Source organism: Drosophila arizonae, chromosome 5 (assembly GCF_054131065.1).
Source record: "Drosophila arizonae isolate 15081-1271.41 chromosome 5, UAZ_ARI_1.0, whole genome shotgun sequence".
In the NCBI taxonomy this organism is placed as follows: Eukaryota; Metazoa; Arthropoda; class Insecta; order Diptera; family Drosophilidae; genus Drosophila; species Drosophila arizonae.
Window position 1 is genome coordinate 13,628,038 of NC_142925.1, and position 27,085 is coordinate 13,655,122.

Here is a 27,085-nt window from a genome sequence, read left to right on the forward strand (position 1 = left end):
TACTCAATCAAAAATCTTTAAAAGAAATTATATATGTATGTATATAGCCGTATATTATATATATAATATATAAACGAGGGTAGTCTGAACAACTATGAAATTTCAATGTATGCATACAATTTGACAATGTATATTTTTAAGTCTTCCCACTGATCCCACTGATGATGTATTATTATTTGAGAACAATTCCCGTTTACAACGTATCATCTAGTTGAGCCCCAACTGTTGATTACATTGTTTCATTATCTTCCCTGTAGACGGTGTCTATAAAAACCTGAAGTAGACATGAATCGATCGCAAGTGTTATTTCAGACTCGCTAATTGTCGGTACTTGTAATCGGAAGTGAATCAAATTATTTACAAAATATTTATTAGGTAAATGAAAATCTGGAAAAGGATATACCGTGCGGGAGGATTATAGAAATTTGATTAAGTGGATTTTGCATTGTTATGAATGATATTTCTAATGATTATAATGATATTTTTATAGAATATTTATATATTTTTAATGCTTTTTTTGTACAAACATAGCTAATAGAAAGTACTTGATTAATGTGAGTAATTTGTTTCATTTAAATTTCATTAAACACTTAAATTCTTTAAAAAATGTTCCATTATATAAAATATTTACAGTTATTTGTTATGATTATCAGATTTTGAAGAGCTTTGCTTATCTTCAGTGAAGTAGTTTTTACAAAGAATCAACAAAGTACATAATAAAATAAATGCGTTTGATAAGACCGAATTATAGTATATTAGATAACTTTTATTTAGAATTGTTTGTTTACATGAGTTTGCTAAGATTTTTATTGCCTGTGTTAATTTCATTTTTAATTAAAAAATATATCAGATTATATATATTGCATAAGCTAAGATTGAAATCAAGTTCCATTTGTTTTGTAGAGTCCTGTGAAATGGTTTTAACGGCCGCCCTGTTTGTGATTGTCGGCGCGCTTAGCGCTGTTTATTTGTGGTTCCAACGGAATCACAGCTATTGGCAGCGCAAGGGCATTCCGTATATGCAGCCCACGCCCATTATAGGGAATACTGGGCCAGTGTTTACGCAGTCGAACTCCTTTGGCCTGCACATCTCGGATGTGTACAGTGATCCGCGGATGGCGAATGAGGCCGCTGTTGGCATCTATGTAATCAATAAACCTGGTTTGGTCATCCGCGAGCCGGAACTTATTAAATCGGTGCTAATCAAAGATTTTAATCGATTCACCAATCGCTATGGACGCACCGATCCACATTACGATGCCCTTGGCTCGAATAATCTGTTCTTTGTGCGCAATCCACAATGGAAGGAGATAAGGACGAAGCTGACGCCGGTTTTCACCAGCGGAAAGATGAAGCAGATGTATCCACTCATGCAGGAGGTGGGTTCTTCAGACTATAGTTAAATAATTTCCAATTTAAAGCTGAATTGATCCACCATAGATAGCCGCAGATCTAGAGTCTATGCTAGCCAAGGAGTGGCCAGCAAACGGAGGCAAATACGTTACAGATATCAAGGATGTGTGCGCCAGGTTTACGACGGATTCAATAGCAACGATAGCGTATGGTGTGCGTGCGAATAGTTTGTCGAATCCAGATGCTGAGTTCCGTAGGCAAGGCCGTAAGATCTTCGCACCGACGCTGGCGCGGAGCAAGGACTTCTTTGTCGCCTTCTTTTTGCCGAAGCTGGTGTCGCTGCTGCGCATCAAGGTGTTTCCGGACGATTTTTCCAAATTCCTGCGCGATACCATTGGCCACGTCATGACGGAGCGAGAGCGAACGGCGACGGTGCGCAATGATCTGATCGATGTGCTCGTGGGCCTGCGCAAGGAGGCAGCCCTGGAGCCGGGCAAGCCGCATTTGGCCAACGACAACGACTTTTTGGTTGCTCAAGCGGGAGTATTCTTCACGGCGGGCTTCGAGACGAGCTCGTCAGCCATGTCCTTTGCCCTGCTGGAGCTGGCCAGGCAGCCGGAGTTGCAGAAGCGGCTGCGACAGGAAATCCATGAAGCCCTACTCGAGGAGAAGGATGGCAAACTGAGCTACGACAAAATCCATTCACTCGAGTACCTATCCATGGTAGTGGACGAGGTGTTGCGCATGTATCCAGTGCTACCTTTCCTAGATCGCGAGTATCAGAGCATTAAGGGAGAGCCGGATCTTTCGCTGAAGCCCTACTATGACCACAAACTGGAGAATGGCACGCCCATTTTTATACCCGTCTATGCACTGCAGCGAGACCCTAAGGTAACGTTTAACAAATCCCGCAAAATCCTTGCCTAATCAATCATCTGTCATCTAGTACTGGACCAACCCGAATCTGTTTAATCCCGAACGCTTCTCGGCCGAGAACCGCAAATCGATTGAGCCCATGGCCTACCAGCCCTTCGGTCTGGGTCCCCACAATTGCATCGGCAGTCGAATCGGAGTGCTGCAGACCAAACTGGGTCTGGTCCACTTCCTCAAGAATCATTTCGTGCGCTCCTGCCCCCAGACCGTGAAGGAGATTGAATTCGATCCTAAGACGTTTATTTTGCAGCTGAAGTCGGGCATGTTTCTTGAGATTGTCAACGATAGACTATACGATGCGAAAGCTCTATGATTTCTGGCTTGGGCATCCTCTCATGTAATGCTGATGGTGCAGTTTATAGTTTTGTATTTATTTTTGTTATGGGCTTCGATTTACATTAAAAAAAGACGAAAGCAATTCAAAGTGCTTCAAGTTGTTATTCCACCTGGCCTCTGATAAGACAGTCTCGTTCTTTGTTGTAAATAAAATGATTAAATTATTATTTAAGCGCCTTGCCCCTGTCACTCGACTGACGGACGGCTGGCAGCCTAAGTCTTTAGAGATTATTCAATTGCTTGATTAGATTTGTTGTGTTGAGATCAATTTCCATATTATTGTATTTGATGGGCATTAGAAATCGTTTAAATATCGATTTGATTTAAATTGCGTTTCTAAACTGAAATTGTTGAATTTATGCACAGTGTAGCGAAAAAAAAATATGCTTATATGTATATGCTTATAATAAATGCATATATGTATATGTATTGTATATGTATATGTATAGGTGTATATGAATATAATAGTAAATATTTCAATAGTAATCTTCTCAATCAAAAATCTTTAAAAGAAATTATATATGTATGTATATAGCCGTATATTATATATATAATATATAAACGAGGGTAGTCTGAACAACTATGAAATTTCAATGTATGCATACAATTTGACAATGTATATTTTTAAGTCTTCCCACTGATCCCACTGATGATGTATTATTATTTGAGAACAATTCCCGTTTACAACGTATCATCTAGTTGAGCCCCAACTGTTGATTACATTGTTTCATTATCTTCCCTGTAGACGGTGTCTATAAAAACCTGAAGTAGACATGAATCGATCGCAAGTGTTATTTCAGACTCGCTAATTGTCGGTACTTGTAATCGGAAGTGAATCAAATTATTTACAAAATATTTATTAGGTAAATGAAAATCTGGAAAAGGATATACCGTGCGGGAGGATTATAGAAATTTGATTAAGTGGATTTTGCATTGTTATGAATGATATTTCTAATGATTATAATGATATTTTTATAGAATATTTATATATTTTTAATGCTTTTTTTGTACAAACATAGCTAATAGAAAGTACTTGATTAATGTGAGTAATTTGTTTCATTTAAATTTCATTAAACACTTAAATTCTTTAAAAAATGTTCCATTATATAAAATATTTACAGTTATTTGTTATGATTATCAGATTTTGAAGAGCTTTGCTTATCTTCAGTGAAGTAGTTTTTACAAAGAATCAACAAAGTACATAATAAAATAAATGCGTTTGATAAGACCGAATTATAGTATATTAGATAACTTTTATTTAGAATTGTTTGTTTACATGAGTTTGCTAAGATTTTTATTGCCTGTGTTAATTTCATTTTTAATTAAAAAATATATCAGATTATATATATTGCATAAGCTAAGATTGAAATCAAGTTCCATTTGTTTTGTAGAGTCCTGTGAAATGGTTTTAACGGCCGCCCTGTTTGTGATTGTCGGCGCGCTTAGCGCTGTTTATTTGTGGTTCCAACGGAATCACAGCTATTGGCAGCGCAAGGGCATTCCGTATATGCAGCCCACGCCCATTATAGGGAATACTGGGCCAGTGTTTACGCAGTCGAACTCCTTTGGCCTGCACATCTCGGATGTGTACAGTGATCCGCGGATGGCGAATGAGGCCGCTGTTGGCATCTATGTAATCAATAAACCTGGTTTGGTCATCCGCGAGCCGGAACTTATTAAATCGGTGCTAATCAAAGATTTTAATCGATTCACCAATCGCTATGGACGCACCGATCCACATTACGATGCCCTTGGCTCGAATAATCTGTTCTTTGTGCGCAATCCACAATGGAAGGAGATAAGGACGAAGCTGACGCCGGTTTTCACCAGCGGAAAGATGAAGCAGATGTATCCACTCATGCAGGAGGTGGGTTCTTCAGACTATAGTTAAATAATTTCCAATTTAAAGCTGAATTGATCCACCATAGATAGCCGCAGATCTAGAGTCTATGCTAGCCAAGGAGTGGCCAGCAAACGGAGGCAAATACGTTACAGATATCAAGGATGTGTGCGCCAGGTTTACGACGGATTCAATAGCAACGATAGCGTATGGTGTGCGTGCGAATAGTTTGTCGAATCCAGATGCTGAGTTCCGTAGGCAAGGCCGTAAGATCTTCGCACCGACGCTGGCGCGGAGCAAGGACTTCTTTGTCGCCTTCTTTTTGCCGAAGCTGGTGTCGCTGCTGCGCATCAAGGTGTTTCCGGACGATTTTTCCAAATTCCTGCGCGATACCATTGGCCACGTCATGACGGAGCGAGAGCGAACGGCGACGGTGCGCAATGATCTGATCGATGTGCTCGTGGGCCTGCGCAAGGAGGCAGCCCTGGAGCCGGGCAAGCCGCATTTGGCCAACGACAACGACTTTTTGGTTGCTCAAGCGGGAGTATTCTTCACGGCGGGCTTCGAGACGAGCTCGTCAGCCATGTCCTTTGCCCTGCTGGAGCTGGCCAGGCAGCCGGAGTTGCAGAAGCGGCTGCGACAGGAAATCCATGAAGCCCTACTCGAGGAGAAGGATGGCAAACTGAGCTACGACAAAATCCATTCACTCGAGTACCTATCCATGGTAGTGGACGAGGTGTTGCGCATGTATCCAGTGCTACCTTTCCTAGATCGCGAGTATCAGAGCATTAAGGGAGAGCCGGATCTTTCGCTGAAGCCCTACTATGACCACAAACTGGAGAATGGCACGCCCATTTTTATACCCGTCTATGCACTGCAGCGAGACCCTAAGGTAACGTTTAACAAATCCCGCAAAATCCTTGCCTAATCAATCATCTGTCATCTAGTACTGGACCAACCCGAATCTGTTTAATCCCGAACGCTTCTCGGCCGAGAACCGCAAATCGATTGAGCCCATGGCCTACCAGCCCTTCGGTCTGGGTCCCCACAATTGCATCGGCAGTCGAATCGGAGTGCTGCAGACCAAACTGGGTCTGGTCCACTTCCTCAAGAATCATTTCGTGCGCTCCTGCCCCCAGACCGTGAAGGAGATTGAATTCGATCCTAAGACGTTTATTTTGCAGCTGAAGTCGGGCATGTTTCTTGAGATTGTCAACGATAGACTATACGATGCGAAAGCTCTATGATTTCTGGCTTGGGCATCCTCTCATGTAATGCTGATGGTGCAGTTTATAGTTTTGTATTTATTTTTGTTATGGGCTTCGATTTACATTAAAAAAAGACGAAAGCAATTCAAAGTGCTTCAAGTTGTTATTCCACCTGGCCTCTGATAAGACAGTCTCGTTCTTTGTTGTAAATAAAATGATTAAATTATTATTTAAGCGCCTTGCCCCTGTCACTCGACTGACGGACGGCTGGCAGCCTAAGTCTTTAGAGATTATTCAATTGCTTGATTAGATTTGTTGTGTTGAGATCAATTTCCATATTATTGTATTTGATGGGCATTAGAAATCGTTTAAATATCGATTTGATTTAAATTGCGTTTCTAAACTGAAATTGTTGAATTTATGCACAGTGTAGCGAAAAAAAAATATGCTTATATGTATATGCTTATAATAAATGCATATATGTATATGTATTGTATATGTATATGTATAGGTGTATATGAATATAATAGTAAATATTTCAATAGTAATCTTCACCTTTAATATAAATTGCATAAATACTATTGACTAATATAAATTAAAAATCAATTTTAAACATTGATTCACTAGCTAAAATGTTTTTTAAATACTTTATAATAAATATAGATTTTCATCAAATTAATGTAAAATTTGTTTAATTGATTTTAAATATATATTAATCAATAGTATTTTATTTAAATATCAACTATTATTATTAGCACATTTAATTTAATTTTATTTCTTGTAAAATCCAATGAAGTCCGTTGATTCTTCAGACAATGCATTAATCAAGATATAACTACTTTTTTAAGAATTTATTATTATTATTATTAATATGCATACAAAAACACAGCAACCCCATTGAAGCTCTTTAAGAAAAAGGTTATTACAATAATAAATAAATCTTGCCTTACTATACTTATTTAATTTTCCCTTTCTTTAAGAATATATTCCAATATATAATAACGTCTCTTGAAGCTGCTAAATCTGATAATTACCCTCTTAAAAGCTTTATTTTTGATTATATCATAAATACGCATGATTTAATTTTTGATAGTCGAACTTAGGGGCTAATGATTTTTTTTTTTGTTTTTTTTTTGTTTTTTTTTTTTTTTTGCGCTAATAACAATTTGAGCAAAGGTCGTCCCTTATTAATTTGGAGATTTGTAGAGTGTCGCAGTAGTGCGCTTTGATTAGCTGTTGCACCTCTCGCAACTTTCGCAGCGACACGCAAGTATCGGAGGCAATCAAAATGCATTTTGAAGTTCGAATGCTCGTCTTGAACAGTTTAAAATGCGAAGACACGCGAAATGAAAGCTTAGTGCTACGTGAGTTGCTGACAGGTGAACTATTCGACTACTATCCAGCGAGTTTCCCCCATTTCTGAAGTTCAAGTAAGTTCTATTCAAACGCCCAGGGGATCGCGCACCAGTCGCAAATTGATGCCACCCTCGGCCTGTAGTATGATTGCCTTCGCGTCCAGTTTCATGCGACGCGGAGTTCGCTCCGATGTTGTTACCAAATGATTGCGCAACACATAGACCAAGCCCACCTTCGCCTGCAGGTAGCCATAGCGCTCACCGATGCATCCATGCGGACCCAGACCAAAGGGCATGTAGGTATACGGAATGTGCAGCTTCCGGTTGCTCGAGGAGAAGCGTTCCGGCTGAAATTGCCTCGGCTGCGGGTAGTACTGCGGGGAGAGAAAGAGAGTGAGAGAGAGAGGGGAGAAGTTAGAAGGGGACTACAATTAGAGACTAAGGACTAAGCTGAGAAGAGAAGAGTTACACGAAGCTAAAGCAGATCTAAAAAGATCTCTTCACCTCTCTACTTATGCACCTGCAAAGCTCAACTCACCTGTGGATCCATGTGCAAGGCGTAAGCCGGTATATAAACGGGCATGCCCTTGGGCACGCAGAACTTGTGAAAGGGCGCCAGGGAGTAGCCCTCGTCGCTGGTGCACTCGCGATCGAGAAAGGGCAGTGGAGGATACATGCGTAGCACCTCCTGCAGTATCATTTGCATGTATTCCAGGGACTCGATCAGCTGCTGGTTGACACAGCCTCCGCTGGCAATGAGAGCCTGTTTGATCTCTGCTCTCAGGCGCTGCTGCACCTCCGGATGCTTGGCCAGCTCGTACATGGCGAAGGCCATGGTCGACGAGGAGGACTCGAAGCCGGCGGTAAAGAAGAGCACGGCCTGGGCCACCAGAATGTCGCCATCGAAGACGAATTTCGATTGCTGAGTGCTGCGCTTGAAGTCGATCAGCAGATCGATTAGATCGTTGCGGGTCTTCTGGGACTTCTCACGCTCTGCCATGACATAGCTGATGGTGTCGCGCAGGAACTTGGCGGACTCAGCGGGCACCACCTTGAAGCCGAAGTAGGGTACCAGCTGTGGCAAGAAGAACACCAACGTGAACTCTGCCGCTCGCTTCAGGCTAAACTGAAAGACCGCCCGGCCGTGGCGACGGAACTCGCCGTTCGGATGGGTGAAACTGTTCGCCTGGATGCCGTAGGCCACCGTGGCAATCACATCCGTGGTGAAGAGAGCGCACAGCTCCTTGGCCTCCAGATCGAAGCAGCGCATCCGTTCATTGTGCAGCGGCTGCTGGCGGAGATACGCATCCAGATTGCGGCCGACCTCATCGATCAGGGGAAACATGTTCTTCAGCCGATTGCTGGTGAAGAATGGCGACAGCTTCAGGCGCACCTCCTTCCAGGCCGGATTCTTCAGAAAGAATATATTCTGCGAGCCCAACGGATCGCCTTTGTAATCCGAGTTCGAGTAGCGATTGCTGAATTTCGCAAAGTCCTTGACCATGATTCGCTTAATCAGCTCCGGATCGCGCAAGAGCAGCGCTGGCTTATAGAACACATGAATGCCCACAAGGGGCTTATCCTGCGCATCCGGATGATTGTACATCTCGCCAATGAAATCCGCCGGACTACTGCGCATGCTCAGCAGCCCGCCCAGGTTGCCCACAAACAGCCGAGGACGCAGCTCAGGCACTCCGCGTGCTATCCAATAGGCATAATGGTGTCTCAGGTAGTAATATCCACAGATCAGGATGCAGAACAGCAGAAGCAGCACTGTGCCAAGCGTCATTCTCACAGCTCAAGCGATGCCCAGCCACTGTTTGCCACGACTGCCTTCCCATCGGGGTTTATCCTCAGCTCGCGCTGGAAGATTATGATCGGGGTTAAGCTAATTGCGTCACGCGTTCATTTTCTATTCTCGGTTTTTGGATTTCTGAATGAAATGCGATTTTCATTGTATATGCTTCTTCTTCGCCGTCTTTTTGTTTCTTTTGTATTCTATACTTCATTGAACAGAGCTCAGGCGTATTTCTATGAGAGCTTCTTATGTAAGAGATGAGATATACATACATGCACATTTGAGTTATGATTTCAATTAAAATTAATATATTTTATCTTCCAACTTCTATCTTTCAGTTATGTTAGCTCTTTCCTTGGCTCTGATGCTGCTGTCTCTGGCGCTGCTCTACACCTACTTGTACCTAGAGCAGCGCTATAGCTACTTCCGTCGGCATCGACTGATCCATATACCCGCCTCCAGCTGGACGCCATTTGGTCACCTGAAGCAGCTTCTGCTGCTGCGCATCTCGTTTGGTGATCTCTTCAAGGAAATCTATGCAGATGCACGCATTGAGCACGCGAAGCTTGCTGGTTTCTACGTGTTCCAGACCCCGGTTCTAATGCTGCGCGATCCGGAACTAATAAGCCTGGTGCTGATCAAGGAATTTAATAGCTTCCTCAACCGGTATGAAGCCGCCGATGCTCAGCATGATCCGATGGGCGCATTGACCCTGCCCCTGGCCAAGTATCCGGTGTGGCGAGAGAGTCGGCGCTGCATGTCGCAGATGTTCAGCAGTGGCCGGATGAAGCAGCGCATGTATCCCTTGATGCAGCAGGTGCTGCTCGAGCTGGAGCAGCATCTGGATAGGCGCATGGCCGGGCGGGCGGAGCAGGTGCTGCCGCTGAGTGAGATGTGCCAGCTGTACACGACCGATGTGACGGGCAGATTGTTCTACAGCTGGGATGTGGGTGGACTGCGCCATGGTGAGTCACTCCTAAGGGATCAGACTAAGCAGCTACTCCACCCGAATCTCACCAAGGTGCTGCACTTCATGTGCATCTTCTTCTTGCCACAATGGACTTGGCTACTACGCGCCAAAGTCTTTGCCGAGGGCTATGCGCGTTTCATGCGACAGATGGTCGAGAGGCAGCTGCGGCAGCGATGCCAAAAGCGTAATCCTCTAGCGGATGTTGATCTGCTTGGTCTGCTGGAGCCACTGCAGCGTACGCAGCACTCGGATTTCACAGCTTCCCAGGCGGGCATCATTCTCCTGGCTGGCTTTGAGACTTCGTCCGCCCTGCTGGGCTTCACATTGTACGAGCTGGCCAAGCAGCCGGCGTTGCAGCGACGTTTGAAGCGGGAACTGGCCACAGCCTTTGGCCAGGATGCGCAGCTTAGCTATGAGACAGCTTCCACCTTGCCGTACTTAAAAATGGTTTGTCTGGAGGCTTTGCGCCTCTATCCCGCTGCTGCATTCATCAATCGCGAATGCACACGACCCGAGGGCTTCTCACTGCAACCACACATGGACTACGTGATACCGCCTGGTATGCCCGCCTATATATCCATATTGGGCATACAGCGTGATGCCAAGGTGAGAGCTGAAAATATTCAGAGCTAAAAGCTTCTACTATTCTAGTTAAGATGGCCAAGGAAAAAAAAACAAAATAAAGTCCCTTCCCTCTAGTCTAGTCAATATACTAGATTAAATATATTAATTATAAGCATGTTTAGCATATTAGAATATTTAATAATAAGCAAAAAGTGCATATTTACGTATTACTTCAATTGCAATATTAAGTCCAATAAGAATAACGTATATCCAACTATTTGCTAATAGGCTACAGTCTAATGAGAATATCTAGCATATTCATGCATTCTCTAATTAGAATGTTAATAATGTTTGTGTCTTTGTTTTTATGCGTATGCAATCGCAGCCTGTTATTGTATTGGAAGACTTCCAGATTCTACCTTTCTAACTCTATTGAATTCCAGTACTGGCCCAATCCATTGCACTTTGATCCGGAGCGTTTTGCGCCGTCACGTCTAAAGGATATAATACCCATGACTTATATACCCTTTGGTGCTGGACCGCATGGTTGCATCGGCAGTCGACTGGGTTTGCTGCAGCTGAAACTGGGCGTGGCACACATACTGCGAAGGCATCGAGTGGAAGTGTGCGATAGAACTGTCAACCAAATACGCTTCAATCCAAAGACCTTCATGCTGGAGTCATTGGATGAGTTATATTTACGTTTCTGCCTAGATCCCATGTAGTTAACACCAATATATTTAAATATCTATAAATATAGGCTGTGAAATACGATCATTAAACTACCTGTCTAAGTACTATAACAATTATCTTTTCATCTATCAAGACAGCTCAAAGGGCTTTGTAGTCATGTCAAAAATGGAAATTGTTATACAAAGTGATTTCACAGACACGCAAGGGCTAATAGGATACATAAATATATATCTCATATATATAAATAGTTATATACACTTGGTATTGCATGTTATTGAATGTTTTTCTGACAGTTGGTGAACCAAAGAATTTTAATTGTTCCACGTTTTAGCGAGAGATAACTGTAAACAAAATCTTTACGATCCTAACAAATCAGTCAGCAATGCAAAAATTATGTGTAATTGATTTTTCATTACATAAATATAGTTCAATTTATTTTGCTCTTTCCAAAAGTGCTCTTAGCATGAATATTTAAGTGTCTATAGATAATCGTATATTCCATGGAGGTTCACATGCCGTAGTATATTACTCTTAGTTGGGATGCTGTTCGAGTCGTGCCAGCTTCTCCTCAATGTCCTTGATGCGACAGCGCACCTCGGGTGCTGAGTCGCGTTGAAATTTGCTCAGATTCGCTTCGAAATTTTGCTTGAGCAGCGCCAACGTAGACTGATCCCTGGTCAGGCTGAGACGCTTGATCAGCATCAGAACGATGTTGAGTGCCTCCTTTTTGAGTCCTGTATGGGGTACGCCGGCAGCTAGAGTGACAGCGGCCAGGACATCACTGCAGATCTTCTGCACGATGGCCTCGCGTGTCTGCAATGGTGGCGCCTCCGTCTTCGGCTTCTTTTCCAGATTGTTGCGCTCGAGCGCTATGTCGGGTAGCTGGGCTGTCTCGTCGAAGATGTACAAGCGCTCCACGTACTTGGTTAGCGCAGCCAGCAGGCTCACCTGTACAGGCCGTGTGCTCTCGCTCAAAATGCTCGTACAGTTCTCGGCGAAGAAGAGTTGATATCTGTGCTGGGTTTCGATTGCATGCTTGGGCCACGCCTTGCCGAGGGTCTCCCAAACAACTTCCTTCAATTTGTTAAGCGTTTGGGCGCGTTTGTTGCGCTCATCGGCTGTTAAGTCCTTGCGAGCAATGCCACTACAGCCAGCCTCGTCATCATCATCTGAGTCAACGGCGCGCAGCTCCTTCTTCTCCAGCAAATACCAGATCATGTTGCAAACCTCCTCAAAGCGATCTGCCTCCAGCACATCCAATATGTCGCCGAGCGCACCTAATGCCATAGTACGATAGACTGGCTCCTGTTTACGTGCCTCGCGCATGGCTGCTTCTATGATGCTCGGACAGATCTCGTGCTGGCGATCGAGGTGTTTGCATAATGCAGCCAGCGCCTGCAATAGCCGCTCCTTGCCCTCGAAGGTGCGTCCCTGCAGTCCACTAAGCAGCAGCTTGATGAGCCGCACTCGATCCGCTGTCTCCAGAGAACTGCCGAGCCGCACTGCTATATTCTGGATGACATTGGCTGCCTGCGCCTTTCGCGACCAACTCGCATCGGTTAGCGAGGACTCCAACTTGGGCAGGATGACATGCAAATTGACTCGAATGCCCGCATCTCCTGGACTAATGTCCATCCACAGATCCTTCCACAGCTCAATGTTCGCTTTGTTCTCCTCGTTCTGCTCCTCGTGCATGGCAAAGAAGATCAACGGGAGCAAGCAGTCCATGTAGTCCTTGAGCAGTTCATGGTGTCGCTTATTAATCGATTGTATGGTCAATGCAATGGACCGATTGTTTGGCTGTTCCATATACAGCTCGTCCAGTTTGGCAAAAAGATTCTTAATCGATTGTTCCTGTAAGAGGGAGATTTTAAGAGGAGCAAGGACTTAGCTAAGTAGCAATCTTACCTTGGCCAGTCCCATGAGATGTCCAATGGCACTCGCATTATATTTGCGCACCGTAGCATTGCGATCCTTGATACCGCCAAAGCAAGCACCCAAATATTTGCCCACCAGGGGCGTCATCTCCTTGCCTAGACGTATGCTAATCTGTGGAAGAAAAACCAACAGAAGAATTAGTTTTTGTATTCCAAAGGGATTAAGAAAAGAGAGGGACAACAGAGACATAGTCTCAGATGTAGTTTCTTCACTCACCAGGCAAACAAAGTGGGCGCAGCCAATTTTGGTGCCCAGATTCACGCTGGTCTTCATCAGCTCGAGGAGCTCTGGGGTCATGCGCTCTAGCACGGGGTAATCAATGAAGCGTACACACTTGTTGATCGTCTCCATGGTGTGATGCGACTTGGCTGCCTCAGCGCGCAGACTGTCGACAGCTTCCTGTGCCTCATTGTCGGCGCCCAGACGAGTGGACACATACGAGAGCTTGGTGTTTTCCAGCTCGCCTGTAGCGCGCAGCATACAGGGTATGAGAGTGGCAAGATGCGGTGCAATCAAAGCACCCGACGAGTCAATCATTTCCGATATAGTCTTAATGCTGACCTTGCGTATTTCTGCAACCTTGTGACCCACGCCCGTCTCTAGTAGAAAGGGTAGAATTGAGGCAGCGACGGCAGTGCCTGACTTTCCATGCTCCGAGGAGGCGGCTAGTACGCATAGCTTACTCAGAAATGTGGCTGTGCCTTGGGCAGTCATGCGTGTGCCCTCGTGTATGTCATCCATGACGCGGAATAGCTGATACCAAAGCTCGCGCAGCTCCGGCTCAGGCAGCTCGTCCACATCCATGGTATCAGGCGTTACCCGACGAATCGTCCCAGTGGTCGATGTCAGGTGCTTCTCCTCGGAGCGCAAGCGCAAACCATTTGAACGCTTAAGCAAATCCCGCACAGCCAAGCAGCAGGCAATGCGCACACGCCATTCCGTGCTGGTCAAATTGTCGAGGAGTTCGCGCAGAATCTCCCAATAATATTGCTCGGTTACTTCCTTCGAGTCCGTGACAATGGTGTCCCATATGGATATCATCGAGTTCTGGATTTTGGGTGTCGGATCGTACTTATAACGATAGAGACGTGGTATTATCTTGCCCAAATAGGGTTGCATCTTCTGCCGCGACTCCGCAGAGAGCGTCTTCAAGCCAAACGCCGCACCCAGCTTGCTGGTCCAAGTGGCATTATGATTAGCCAGCTGCATAAACTGATAGATCATATCGGGCTGATTGAGATCGGAGGCAAGGGAGCAGAGTTCCTTGTAGGTGGTGATATTACCGCCTGTTGGCGTCTTGCCCAGCATGCCCTCGGCAAAGAGTTCGGTATCGCCAGTCACCTGATTCACCTGCCTCTTGCCGCCAATCAACTGATCGAGCAAAGAATTAGCCAGATCCGTTTGACAATTCGAATCGGAGAGGGCGTAAACCAAGCCCAAGCCACGTGAAGCAACATCTTGCACGAATTCTGTAAGCAAAGGAAAATTGTTATACACAAATAATTTAAATATAATATTTAAATAATTGTACGCACCACTATCGTCCGACAACAGCTCCGTAAAGGCGAACTGCAGCAGTTGCTTTTTGTTGAGCACTGCGGGTCGCTTACTGCAATGCTTGACCACAGCGAGCAGCCAAACTGAGATGGCCTGTCGCGATTGAGGATTGGGTTCGCTAACCAATCGTATCAAGGCAATCAAGAACTGCTCGAAATCTGCATCGCTGCAATGCACATTCACAAATGTCTCCGTGGGCGGACCCTTGTTAACATCGTAGCCACACAATGTGCTGACAATTGCCTCCGAGATGGCAATATTCAATGCTGCATCCTTTTGCACCTTGGTCAGCGTTAGGAACTTTTCCAGATTGCGTTTAGTAAAGTGGGCGCCATCTCCAATTGCCAAATAGCCCAAGCATTTGGCTGCCTCTTCTCGAATCCTTTGTCTAACGGAAGTGCTGCGCAGCAGTTGGAAAACGACGCTGAATATGATCATCTTCGTGGAAATTTGAATGCTCTCTGTTTCGGCCATTTCTTCATCATCGTCGTCATCGTTGTTGCTAGTGGCACATTGAATTTCCACTGGCACATTGGGTATCTCAACCACTTTGCCAATCATCGAGGTGCATTTTACAGCTGCTGAGATGAGCAGCCACTGGGACTCGGTTAGCATTTTCGCTGTGAATGAAAACCAAGTGTTATGTGTCGTATTACTTTACGTTATCCATCAAGACTTACCAATAATTTTTACTGCATTTACAAACTCCGTCCAATTGGCATAATCCTTGCTTATATTTTGCTCCCGCAATTGGTCAATTTTGCGATTGAAACTGTGACCCAACACCAAAAGCCAGCCATGCTTATGCTCAAGTGATTTCTGCGATAAGGTGTTTAGACAATCGCCGATCTCCTGATCAAATTTATCATTTGGTAGCCCGTAGGCCCAGAGGATGCCATAGACCTGGGCAACATTAAGACGCATTACTTCGGAAACATCTTTCAGCGAGTTGCTCAACGGCTCCAGTAGATGCAATTGCTTGGGCGCAAATATCTCGGGTGCCGCATTCAATAGGTCATAGAGACATAGTAGCGTTGAATCAGCTAAAAGAGAAAGAAAGAGTTGTTACTCTCATAATACTGAGGATTATGATTATGAATACTTCGCTTAGCTTCCACGCCGCGCTGCACAAAGAGTAAATATTGTTGCAGTGCATTAGATTCCTCCTCGTCATAGTTGGTGATTATATATTTGCGCAGCTCATGAGTATATTTCTCATCGCCCGGTGCGGCGACGATGCCCGCCGAATACCAGAGACAGAGACGCAGGTAGTCGAGTATCTCCTCGTAGACATCCAGACTATAGGGCAGCTTGGTCCGTCCAATAACCACACAGCAGCTGCTCTTCTTCAGTCGCTTGTTGGCCATCTCATGGACATGGGCCATCATTGCATGAAAACTGGGCAGCAGGACGCGTCGTTGTTCGAGTGATAAATGATTAAAGTCGCTAATCGATTCGCTAGTATGTTTGCCTGTGTGCTCAATGGAAGAGAGCATGCTATAGTTGACATGATCCTTCTTCGAAGTTCCATACAAATAGGTAGTCACATTCTCTCTCAAGGAGTTGCTATTTATAGAAAGATTGAAATGGATTAGGTACGTATATACAGATTATAGGTATATTAGCGAAAACGCACCGTTCGCCTGCAATAAGCAGCAGCAAATAACGTGCCGGTGCATAGAACTCTGGATAGCAGCTGGTGAGGAAGACACTCGTTACGTTCTGGACAATTTGTATCTTGGACTCGGCATTGTCGAGTAGCATGGCCAGTAGCAGATGCTGTTGTCCATCCAACTGCACCTCCGATGGATCGCCTTGCTGGTCCACATCCATGGCATCTGATTTGGTCTTCGTTTGCCAGGCAAATGCTGGCGCCATGGAGACCAACGCCTCGCGTATTGAGCTATGCAAGTCGGGTGCACAAGTCGCTAGATTATTAAAGTAGGCCAGCACTAGTTTCAAATCTTGGCTAACATCCTCTGGAAAGCTGCGCGCGTGTTGAGCTAAGGCGGAATACGCTGCATTTTGTACATCGTTCGGCTCTACAGAGTCGCGTCCAATGACTTTTGTGATGCCAGTTAGCAGAACTTTGGATACCTTAGAGACGACATCTTGTGGGCCGCTATCGTAGTGGAGGAAGGAAACACGTTAGTAAGTGTATCTTCAGTATGCGATTCAGTATACAATGCCAACTTACTCCCGTAGCACCAACTCCACGAATTGCAGTGCTAGGACCTTACACTTCTGATTGGTATTGTTGCCAAAGAGTCCATCGAAGATCACTTGGAGACCCTTGCCTACAAAGATACCCTTGCCTCGACACTTAACCAAATACTGCAACAGCTTTTGGCGCACTCGAGCGCAACAGGGACGCGTTTGCCGCTCCGTCAACTGATGCTGATTGCCAATGAAGAGCGTGTAGAGAGGAGATGTCACAGCTGGGTTACTAAAATCCAGCATGGTGCACAATTTACTCAACTCAGCAATGGCAGGCGTGGCCACGCTGAAACGCGTATCAGCTGAAGCCACCACAAGTAGAGGAAATATATCATTATCAGCGAAAACTCCTCCGCACAAAAAGCGCACGATGCCCTTCTTGATCTTCTCCAGCTCCTCGGCTCGCCAATTGTTAGCAATGATACGCTTAAAGCTGTAAGGACTTAGTCCAGGTGGCACATCCTGATCCTGTGTGACGCCATAGGGCAGCAGAAGCACATCCTGCAGTAAAGCTAAGAAACTGGCAGAAATTGCCGGCTTCTCTTTTAGCTTAAACAAATCTCCACGTTGTGCCGGATCATCGGGTATTTTCATTTCACTCAAAATGGGCAGTAGAAGCATGAATAGCTTATCCTGATAGTTCTCCAGTTTGCTTTCGCAACCCAACACCTTGGCCGCCAGTTTTGTCTGCTCTTCCAACGGCAGGCGAGGGAAACCCATACTAATGAAAATGATGGCAAAGTTCTTAAGGAATGTGGTGCTCTCTGATCCTCCATATTGATCGAGGAGTGCTTCCACTGGTATCTGCACCTGGCCTCGTGATGTTAGACGTCGCTTTATATGTGTCAGCACCTCGACCACCTAGTTGATATACATCAAGTTACAGTAAATTTCTGCCAAGTCATTCAGGAATTCGTTTTACCTTAGAGCGTACTACGCTGTGCGGCGAATTGATTTTGATGATGACGGGCGTCAGAAATTTACCCACTGTCGTTTCTAGCTTCTCATCGCTGTCCGCATTGCCCAGACGCAATAAAACGCGTTCGAGTAGTTCTGCACAAAGAATGCAAAAATTTTTAAGACAGTTTTTAGCCGCTGATTACTTTTAACAAAAGCCGTCTAACTTAATTATTAACTATACAGAGACACTTTTCATCAGCTTAATATATGATGTACTGTCCAATTAGACAAAAATATGTAGTAGTTTTACCAATTTCTGCACTTGGCCCCGCTGTTTCCATGTTGCTTATTTTTCTGGTCAATTTTTTTGTTTAGCGTCTGAGTGAGTGTTGCCAGTGCATCCTAGACAGCTGCTTATGCACGACGTTGCCAGACTATTGAATAGCAAGTCATTCTGTTCTGTCTCTGCAAATAGGCGCGCTGTTTGAATTGTGGGGCACTCCAAATAGCGAACGGCAGATGATTTTCTAAACTTGTTAACAAAGCGCGTAGTTTGAAATCTAAACATCGTTGATAAATTCATGCTAAGAATTACCCAGTACCCAGTACCCAGTACACGTATACGTACGTATACGTATTTAAATAAAATATGTTTGCTTTCATTACGAGGCCTTTATTGAAATTAAATTAAAACACATTCGTATTTTTTTTTTAAAGAAAATATCCTCTTGAAAGTCATCAACGAAAACCTGAAAAATAACAGATTCAAACTTTAGTATAACATATAAGTAACAAATAGCTTAATATTATTGAATAAATTTCAGTATTTTTACATTTAGTAAAAAGAGTCAAGTTTCTTCAGCAATTTGTTTTATGAAGACCGTCATGATTTTATCATCAGAGAATAATAAAGAAATACACATTTTCATGCTCTTAGGCAGTCCCCCATATTCCAGCTTCTGCAGCTGTCCATCTAGCAATGCATATAGGAAACTATCCACGAATTGGAGCGAGTGTTGCTCGGCGCCCAAATGGAACGTCTGCTGGCGGCCATCGAGAAACAGCGGCACAATTGTGTGTGCATCGACAATCATGTTGATTTTGCCCACAACTAAATCTCGACGCACACGACCGATGTCCACATTTGGCGGCGGTCCCTCCGCCTTCAGCACATGCAACTTATTGCCGATGGGCAGGGAAACGGGCGGTCCACCAAAGTAGATCTCATACCAATGATCATCGATGTACAGCTCCCGAGAGGGGTGTCCGAAACGAATGCGATGCAGCTGCCCATCCAACTGAAAGGGTTTGTAGTCGTCATTGAAGCTGAGCGCCAGCGGCTGCTCGTTGTGATCAATGTAGATGGCACGCTGTCCATTCTGGAAGCCGATCTCATGCGGTTCATCGCCATCCATAAATATGATTGCCACCTGATTATAGAAACGTATCTCCTTAGTTCCGCCATCGATCGTAATGCTGCGCACCATATCTGCCATGGGATTGTCCAGTGAATTAATGGCTTTGGTTATGTTAACCGTTGGTACTGGCGGCAGTGTTAGCATAGCAGGTGGTTGCGGTGGTGGTGGCACGACGGCTTGTGCCATAACCAACGGCGGATGCTGCCAAGGCATGCCACGAAAACCAACATTTCCGCCGCCTGCTACCGCATTTCGTTTTACATTGTTGTTATTGTTGTTGTTTTGAGCTAATTGCCAGGCGGCTCGCTGTGCTGCAGCTGGATCCACCTGCTCGCCCCATTTGCTGGGCTTGCGTCGCTTGCCATCGCGCTTGTTCTTCAGCTGCTTAGCAGGCGGCGGCTGCTGCTGCTGCTGTTGCTGTGGCTTGTCGACAATCGGCAACAGTTGCTGCTGCTGCTGTGGCTCGCCATCGCTACGCGGCGAACTGGATGCGTGGTTCTCATTGCCCTTCAGTTTGGGTATGCGCTTTCGCAACACAGCATCTCGCGCTGCGTTCCGCTCCAGATCCTCATCATCGACAGCCGTTTCGCGTCGCCGGTCCTTCCTGCCAGTCTCATTCAAGACCACAACTTTGCTAACTAGCTCCTTGTATTGCTCCGGATTTATGGCATTATTCTCGAACATTTCCTGTGCCTGACTTAGTATCGTACGCATCTTTTCGTCGTGCGCCTCCTGTGAGTCATCGCTCATTTTCAGCTCTGACGACAGCTGCTTGAGACGTTGAGTCACGGGGTAATCTTTTGATTTGTCTGACGAATAAAATATCTAAAGTAATGTGGGAATTGATTTGAATTTGAGGAATTACTTACCCGGCTTAGCCTGCTGCTTATTGCTGTGACGCGCGGTCTTGGCCAATTTGGCACGCAACTCATCTAATGTCGGTTTCTTCGCAGGCGACAAAGGCGTCTTGTTAATTTGCTAAACACGAAGAATAGAGATTTAGTTGATAGTTATGTTAGTTAAATGAGTTAAGCTTTGACTGCTCACCTTGTTAGCCTCCCAGTTGTCCATGGAATCATCTTCGACAACAATCACGTTGCCCGGCGCAAGAATACTTGGAGCCAGCTCTCGACGCAAGTCCACATCTTCGCTGCCAAAGAGGCTGCAATAACAGAAATAATTATATATTTAATCGAAATTCAATTGCGGCTATGGCTGCACTTACGCATCCAGTTTGGCGGATTTACTGCGCTTCTGCTGCGGCTGCTGCAGCTTATCCTCATCCTCATCCGTGTCCGCATTTGCCGGCATCTGGGTAGCCGAGCGCTTCTCGCCAGCTGAGTGCGTCAGAAGTTCCGCTGAAGCCGGCGCCGGAGACGATTGCCTAATGATGGCCGGGATCATGGCTGTAGCTGCTGCTGCTGCTTCAGCGATTGCTGTTGATGGTGGCGCTGCTGCTGTCAGCAGTGTTGCTGTTGATAAATGCGCTGTAGATTTTTCTAATTTATTAAACGGTTTTTGTATTTTGAACGACACTTTTGTGGGCAATTTTGAGGAAGAAGTGTTGCTCGTTGCGTTGGAGGCGCTGCTAGCAATTTTTGTTGTGCTGCTGGTGTTGTTGCTGTTCTCGTTGCTGCTGTTGCCGCTGTCTGCAATCGTTGCTGCAATTGTTCTAGCCGTGCCGAGTGTTATGGAAGGGGCCGGCGGCGTTGCTGGCCTTACGGCAGCCGCCATGCTGGCCAATTTGGCAAAGGGCCGCAAATCGACGTCCTTGCTAGATGCATCTAAATGCGGTGAACGTGGCCCTGGTTCAAGTAGTGTGAAATGTGTATCTAGAAATTTGTATTTTATGCTTCCACAAAAAACAAAGAGTTCTTACGAAAATTATAAAAGGGGCTGGGCACAGCCCTAACAAAAAAAGACTAGCAAAATGAAAAGAACTAAATAGGGATGGGGTTTGAATAAAATCAATAAAAAAAAAAAAAAATAATAATAACATAAGAGTTTTTAAATTGCATAATATAAAGAACTGAAGTGGATCATCAACATACACCAGGCACAGCAATTGAGCTAGAAAAATTAGTGGAAAATTATGAACAAAATAATAATAATAAAAAATAAAACTATTCAATTATATTTCCGTTAAGGAAACGGGTTAGACTAGATAAGAAAAAATATAAATACGTGAGTTCTTAAAAAGTGCCGTTCTACAAATACAAAAATAAATAATAATGGTAATAAAATAACATATAATATATATACATATTTGGCAAGATGTATATCTTGTATTATAATACAACTACAAAATACGCTTTAATCAATTATTCTTCGTTTTATAAAATATTTACGTTTAAAAATATTCGAGTTTTGCTTAGGATTTCTTTTGTTTCTTTTAGACTTTTTACAACAAATTAAAGCTGGAGTCTTTATTTAATCTTAGTCTTATCAAAACTGATATGGAGCATATATCATAGTTTTCTTTTTGGTTTTATCAGTTTACATTTTTTATCACACGCTTTTCTCATTTTTGATAATTTCACAAAGTAAATATACTTAAAATTACAACAAAAGGCGGCACCTGGCTGTTTTTTATTTTGCATTAATTAAAACAACTGGAATGCAAAAGGTTTTCACAACGCAATTTTTATTATATTTGTTCTTTAGTTCTTGTTTTGGTTTTTGGTTTGTTTATTTTTCTTTTCTTTTTTTTTTTTGTAATATTAAATTTGAACTTTATCGTTATTTGCTCTTATGTATTAATTAAGAAAATTGCATAAATCTTATAGGCTTATATAGTTTCGTTTAAAATTTTGGAAATATAAACTAAAGTAATTTAATTATCTCAGTTTTGTCAAATAATCGCAAAAGGCATATCGATCTAAGTGGAGCAACGAGTGAACAAAGCTCACCAAACAACGCCTACGAAAAGGAAAGTTGGAAGAACAAACTCAGAACGACAGGATAGGTGACAACCTCTAGAGTTACCATCAAAGCTTTTCAAGCAAAGTGCAAAGTTGAAAAAAAAAAAAAAAAAAAAAAGAAAAGTAATTCTTGCAATTTCCTAGTAATATGAATGAATTATATATATATAACTATATATTTAAATGAGAAATTATTTAAAATTAGAATTTAAACTAATAAAGATTCAAGTAGCCTTTGATAGTTATTTGCAATACCTAGCCTATAAGGCAATGAGGCAATGAAGTCATTATATGACTCCAGCAAGTCTTTTGTTAATAGTTTTATGATAGTTAAAAACGAGCTTTCATCGTTCACCTCTAAAATGGATTAAATTGACTTCAATTACTTGGAACACGAGCTTTGCTATTTAAAGTATTAAAAAGGTGGTAAATTTGGAATTAATTGCACTTTGCTATTTGTTTCAGTAGCATGGGAGGGATCAACTGTAGTTTCGTAGCAGTTTTCCAATGAGATCAACACTTAACACTCAATATACCAACCCCAACCTGACCCCTTGATAGTCCCTGCTGTCAAGCCCTCGGTGCCGCCAATTTGGTTTGTAATTTGTGCATAATTCAACTACTTTGTCATTTGTATTGCTAACGACTTGGCTGTTGGCTAACAAGTGTGAGATTAGAATTAAAAATTGTTTCTTACGTTTCTCTAAATCATTTGCTGGAGCTGCTGTTGCTGCTGCTGCTGGTAAAGCTGGAACAACCACTGATGATATCGCTGCTGTTGCCTTCGTTGTTGGCTCTGGCGATTTGCTGCGCTCCACGCTGCGCATGTCCACATCCCTGTATATTGGTGAGCGACTGCGTGACCGCGTGCTCCTCGAGCCACTCGATTTCGAGCGACTCATGGATTTGTGTGAGGCATTGCGCTTCGATTTGGTTGGCGAGCTTGCAGGCGAGCTGCTCTTGCGTTTGCTGTGGCTTGATGGTGAGCTGCCATTATGGGAATACTCCTTGCTCGATGAATGCTTGTCGCGTGAGCTAGACGAGCGTTTGACAGGCGAGCTACTACTATTCTTGTGTCTAAACTCTGAGCCAGAGGATGAGCTTGATGCCGTTGAGCTCTTTGACTCGCTGCGTTTGCGACTGCTGCTGGAACTGTGGTGATTATTGCTGCTGCTGCTGTTGCTGGGTTTGGAGGAACGACTGCTGCTACTGCTGCCTGAGTTACGCAACGGAGATTTGCTACGTGAACGACTAGATTTATGCACTGAAGAGGAGGACGAAGAGTTGCCGCCTTTGTGACTGTCCAGACGTGGATCTAGTGCACGCATGGGCGCTGCCATTGGGGCTGACTGTTGCGGCTGCATCTGACGGGCCAGTCGAGGATCACGCTGACGCACAGAATTGAGCATAGCTGGATTGATTGGGTGCACCTTTGGCTTGTTGACAAACGGCTGCAAATATTAAACAAAAATTAGATTCAGTATACAGTATATTCTAATTTGTTTAAGCATAATCCTTACAGGTTGGCCAACTACTGGAGCAATAGGCGCAACTGGACGCACAAGTCGCATGCCGCTAGGATAGTTAGGCGGAGGCACGCTTGTCTCCATGCCTGGTGGACGTAGCATAGCTGGTGGAGCAGGCATGCCAGCTGTCATGGGCGTTACAGCAATTGCATCAGCAGCTTGACTTAGTTGGCGCTCCTGCTCCTTTAAATGCATTTTGGTCTGCTCCAATTCAAGTTCCAGTTTGCGCTTCTTCAGCTCCAGCAGCTCACGTGTTTTCGCCTGCAATATCTCCTCCATGTCGCTAGGCAGAGCCGAGTTTACGGGCATAGACACCATGCCCTACGAAAGAACATTTATTTAATTAGCTACTTAACTAGTCTTACATTTTGGTTCGTATAATGCTTACGGTTTTGAGAAAATCAGGATTGACATGTATGGCGGGATTAACGTGTATTTTATTAGGTTGGCTTGGTTTCGCCGTAATGGGCCAATTGTTATCCAAACGCTTGACCTTAACATCCAGGGCATACATCTTAGATGCAGGAAACACATCATTCCACGTTTGCCGCAACAGATACATGCGTTCACGCACTTTCTCCAGCACCTGGGATGGCGAATGTTGTACCTAAAGATCAGAAATTCGAAAGGATATTTAGCTAAGATGAATATTGCTTTTACATTTGTTGCTGACTTGACTTACCGATTCAAAGGCGTTGAGAAATATATTGACTATGCATTGCCCAAACAGCTGCACGTAGCTGCTTTTCACATTCTTAATTATCGAATCAATTAAATATAGTATGGGTAATTTGAATTCGGGCGGCACCTGTTTGATTTGGTAAGATAGGTAAGAATATAAAAATAGAGAATAAGTTTCTACAACGTCGCTAGCGAAGTGTTTCGACACAGATTGAGGAGCCACACCAGCATCAACAACTTCAGTTCAGTTCAGTCCTTGGCTCACGACTGACGATCATAGAGAGAAAAGAAAACAACGATGACGACGACGACAACGGCAGCTGCTGGACACAAATGCATCTCCATGTTGAAGGTGGGGGGCAGTTGAGCAATAGAAAAAAAAAGAAAACAAAAAGAGCTACGTAACCCAAGGTAAAGAAACGCCTCTAACTCAGTCTACAGACGACTTTTAAGAAACTGTTCCAATCGCATTGTATCCACATATGTTTCCACAGTGGAAAAATGTATAAATTTGCGTTATACGAATGTATCTCAAATTTATTCGAAACTTTGCTCAACTTGGTTGAAAACAAAACCTTTGATAATTCTAATATTAAGAAATTATAAACGTATTCATATGAAATACAAAATCTAGATTTTCTGGGTCAGGTTTTAAAATTATAAATATATTGTATCTACAAATTAATTAAAATATGTATGCCGTTTACTTTACAAGTTGAATACATTACTGATTTGTTTTGCCTCAGGGTTTCCTTTTTGCGAAATTGTTTTTTTTTTTTTTTTTTATAAATCTCTTAATTTTTGTTCTTTTGCTGCGTGTAGGTAATTATTTGTTGTTATATAATATTTATATTGTTTTTCTTTGTTTATATTACATTTTGAATCAATGTTTTATACTTGTATAAAATAAAAGACAACTTGATGACAATTGTTTAAGTATTTTCTCATTTATTGGAATTTTCTTTTCGATTTCTTTGTGTATTTTGTATCAAGGTATCGAGGAAAAAGAAGAATAGAAATATAGTAAACGTCTTACCTTGTAGTGGATAAATCAGTCCCTGCTTAAAACCCAAATATAAATGTATCAAATTGAGCTACGATACTTCTTTAAAGTTTAAACAACAAGATCAATCCAGATTGTTCTGTTAAAAACACAGCTTATCTATTGCCTCATTGGTTAAACTTTAAAATGTGGCTTATACAAAGCGTATGCAGTTGGGGTAATATCAAAGAAAGTTATATATAAATTATATTACAATCTTTTCGTTGGCATGCCCACATCGCTTAACACAAAGGCCTGAAGGTAAAACAAAAGCCATCGATAACTTTCAAATGTATGCCCTAAATATTGTAAATTAATCATTCTTAATCTCGGTTGCCATTTGTTTTACAAGTATACTACTTGTTATTTTTTAATCACAGAATTTATCTTGTGGCTCTATTGCAATATCAATATATACAAATTGTCCACATTTCAGATATTTCAAATAATAACATTTAAACGAAATAATTTTCTTTTGTTAATATTCAAGTGGCAATCGAGTTCTTTGTTTACACAGTTCCTGTCATCGATGGCTTTTCAACTTAAGGTCTTTCGTGGTTTCCCTAACTGCAACTAACACACACTTTGGACATGGAGATCATGTGTTAACACAACTGCCGTGTAAACGGCGGTATCGGCGACGGATGTACGTAGGACTCTTTTTGCATATATGTGTGTATGTTTCAGTATGTCTGATATATGTGTTTGAGTGTGTGTCTCTCTCTTTCTGTGTGTTGTGGCTGTTTTAATTAGTTATGCTTTATTTGTTAACCTGGCTGATGTGATATTCCACCACGCGCACAATGACATGGGCATAGTTAATATTTTCCTCGGCGAGCATGGTGAGCATATTGATGAGCGGCTTGCTATTGCAATTTAAATCCGTTAGACTAGATAAATATTCTTCGCCAATACGGCGTGCATCCTCTGGATACGATTGCAGTATATGCTCCATATTTGCAGCCGGCTCCTCTTGATCTCCTGTGGCTACCCTGTTGTAATCCGTGTCACGATTTACAATAAATTGCAATTGTTAAGCTGCAAGTGAAGAGAATTAAAAAACCAAATTATGATTTATCGATATTTCAGTGAATACAAATTTCCGCAACATCCCTACTCAAGTGGTTACAAACATATCTAAACACTCGAGTTAGTATGCATATACTATGTATATAAATATTATAATTGTTGATGTGGCTTTGCAGTCATAGCAAAATAAAAAACAATACACATGTAAACAACCACACGCCAACCAACTAAATATATTTATATCACATACATATGCATCTGTTCATGGGCGAACAATAAACACACGGGCAACGGGGCTAGGGGAAGTTTTTTCTTAGCAAATATTCAAAATGGCGGCCAGCAGGCATACAAACACGCATTTTTTCACTTTTGCAAAAACACCAAGTTCTTTAACAAATTCAATATTTAATCGATTTGAAACGCACACCTCTGCCAAATAGATACTTTTGGTATTGATTTTTTACTGAAATCTCGACTTTTTATCTTTTTCCTACATTTTGTTGAAAAGCCACGTTTATACAAAACACACATACACGTTTATCATCACAACGCAATTTGAACGATAAATATAAGCTGGCAAACATACCTGTTTTAATAATACATTTGTACACTTCGTTTAACGCACTTGAATGCAGTGAAAAATAATTATTGAGCACTTTTTAAACTAAAACAAAATCAGCCTTTGACAACTTTTTCACGTAACAACTGCGATAATCTGATGAGTGTGCACTAGTGATGTGAGCTACGATTGATTGCCACACTTTGACTCATAAATGCGTCATATATCGATAGATAAAATAGTATCG

General features: G+C 43.0%; 6 protein-coding genes across 11 annotated transcripts; 3 read left to right on the top strand and 3 right to left on the bottom strand.

Annotated features, from left to right (window-relative positions):
- The first annotated feature begins 10 nt into the window (after positions 1–10).
- Positions 11–2,710, top strand: LOC149268528 (cytochrome P450 6g1-like). 2 transcript variants are annotated; one of them, XM_089472430.1, is made up of 5 exons: positions 11–375; positions 532–554; positions 904–1,379; positions 1,441–2,244; positions 2,300–2,710. In XM_089472430.1, exons 3-5 carry the CDS (start codon positions 915–917, stop codon positions 2,597–2,599), a joined length of 1,569 nt encoding a protein of 522 aa, XP_089328556.1. In that variant the 5' UTR covers positions 11–375; positions 532–554; positions 904–914; the 3' UTR covers positions 2,600–2,710. The 2 variants fall into 2 exon arrangements, with proteins under 2 accessions (XP_089328556.1, XP_089328555.1); XM_089472429.1 differs by lacking the exon at positions 532–554 and having other exon boundaries at positions 16–375.
- A 432-nt stretch (positions 2,711–3,142) lies between these two features.
- On the top strand, positions 3,143–5,820 carry LOC149268529 (cytochrome P450 6g1-like). 2 transcript variants are annotated; one of them, XM_089472432.1, is made up of 5 exons: positions 3,143–3,485; positions 3,642–3,664; positions 4,014–4,489; positions 4,551–5,354; positions 5,410–5,820. In XM_089472432.1, the coding sequence occupies exons 3-5, from the start codon at positions 4,025–4,027 to the stop codon at positions 5,707–5,709; spliced, it is 1,569 nt and encodes a 522-aa protein (XP_089328558.1). In that variant the 5' UTR covers positions 3,143–3,485; positions 3,642–3,664; positions 4,014–4,024; the 3' UTR covers positions 5,710–5,820. The 2 variants fall into 2 exon arrangements, with proteins under 2 accessions (XP_089328558.1, XP_089328557.1); XM_089472431.1 differs by lacking the exon at positions 3,642–3,664 and having other exon boundaries at positions 3,146–3,485.
- Positions 5,821–6,806: 986 nt separating this feature from the next.
- Positions 6,807–11,163, top strand: LOC108616800 (Cytochrome P450 6t3). The gene is made up of 3 exons (XM_089472436.1): positions 6,807–7,100; positions 9,162–10,399; positions 10,801–11,163. Exons 2-3 carry the CDS (start codon positions 9,164–9,166, stop codon positions 11,080–11,082), a joined length of 1,518 nt encoding a protein of 505 aa, XP_089328562.1. The 5' UTR covers positions 6,807–7,100; positions 9,162–9,163; the 3' UTR covers positions 11,083–11,163.
- Positions 7,090–9,171, bottom strand: LOC149268530 (putative cytochrome P450 6g2). The gene is made up of 2 exons (XM_089472434.1): positions 7,564–9,171; positions 7,090–7,399 (listed from the first exon to the last, which is right to left on the bottom strand). The coding sequence occupies exons 1-2, from the start codon at positions 8,812–8,814 to the stop codon at positions 7,112–7,114; spliced, it is 1,539 nt and encodes a 512-aa protein (XP_089328560.1). The 5' UTR covers positions 8,815–9,171; the 3' UTR covers positions 7,090–7,111.
- A 288-nt stretch (positions 11,164–11,451) lies between the features above and the next one.
- LOC108616799 (proteasome-associated protein ECM29 homolog) lies at positions 11,452–18,129 on the bottom strand. The gene is made up of 10 exons (XM_018012232.2): positions 17,973–18,129; positions 17,685–17,815; positions 16,743–17,623; positions 16,182–16,667; positions 15,648–16,111; positions 15,226–15,588; positions 14,524–15,165; positions 13,205–14,457; positions 12,959–13,099; positions 11,452–12,904 (listed from the first exon to the last, which is right to left on the bottom strand). Exons 1-10 carry the CDS (start codon positions 18,001–18,003, stop codon positions 11,582–11,584), a joined length of 5,715 nt encoding a protein of 1,904 aa, XP_017867721.1. The 5' UTR covers positions 18,004–18,129; the 3' UTR covers positions 11,452–11,581.
- Positions 18,130–18,319: 190 nt separating this feature from the next.
- LOC149268531 (uncharacterized) lies at positions 18,320–27,051 on the bottom strand. 4 transcript variants are annotated; one of them, XM_089472424.1, is made up of 11 exons: positions 26,866–27,051; positions 26,023–26,288; positions 24,210–24,335; positions 23,916–24,134; positions 23,522–23,848; positions 22,699–23,452; positions 20,306–20,552; positions 20,128–20,242; positions 19,950–20,058; positions 18,496–19,889; positions 18,320–18,411 (listed from the first exon to the last, which is right to left on the bottom strand). In XM_089472424.1, the coding sequence occupies exons 2-10, from the start codon at positions 26,203–26,205 to the stop codon at positions 18,511–18,513; spliced, it is 3,459 nt and encodes a 1,152-aa protein (XP_089328550.1). In that variant the 5' UTR covers positions 26,206–26,288; positions 26,866–27,051; the 3' UTR covers positions 18,320–18,411; positions 18,496–18,510. The 4 variants fall into 4 exon arrangements, with proteins under 4 accessions (XP_089328550.1, XP_089328549.1, XP_089328548.1 ...); XM_089472423.1 differs by having other exon boundaries at positions 20,306–20,567; XM_089472422.1 differs by having other exon boundaries at positions 18,893–19,889; positions 20,306–20,885.
- Between the last annotated feature and the right edge of the window lie 34 nt (positions 27,052–27,085).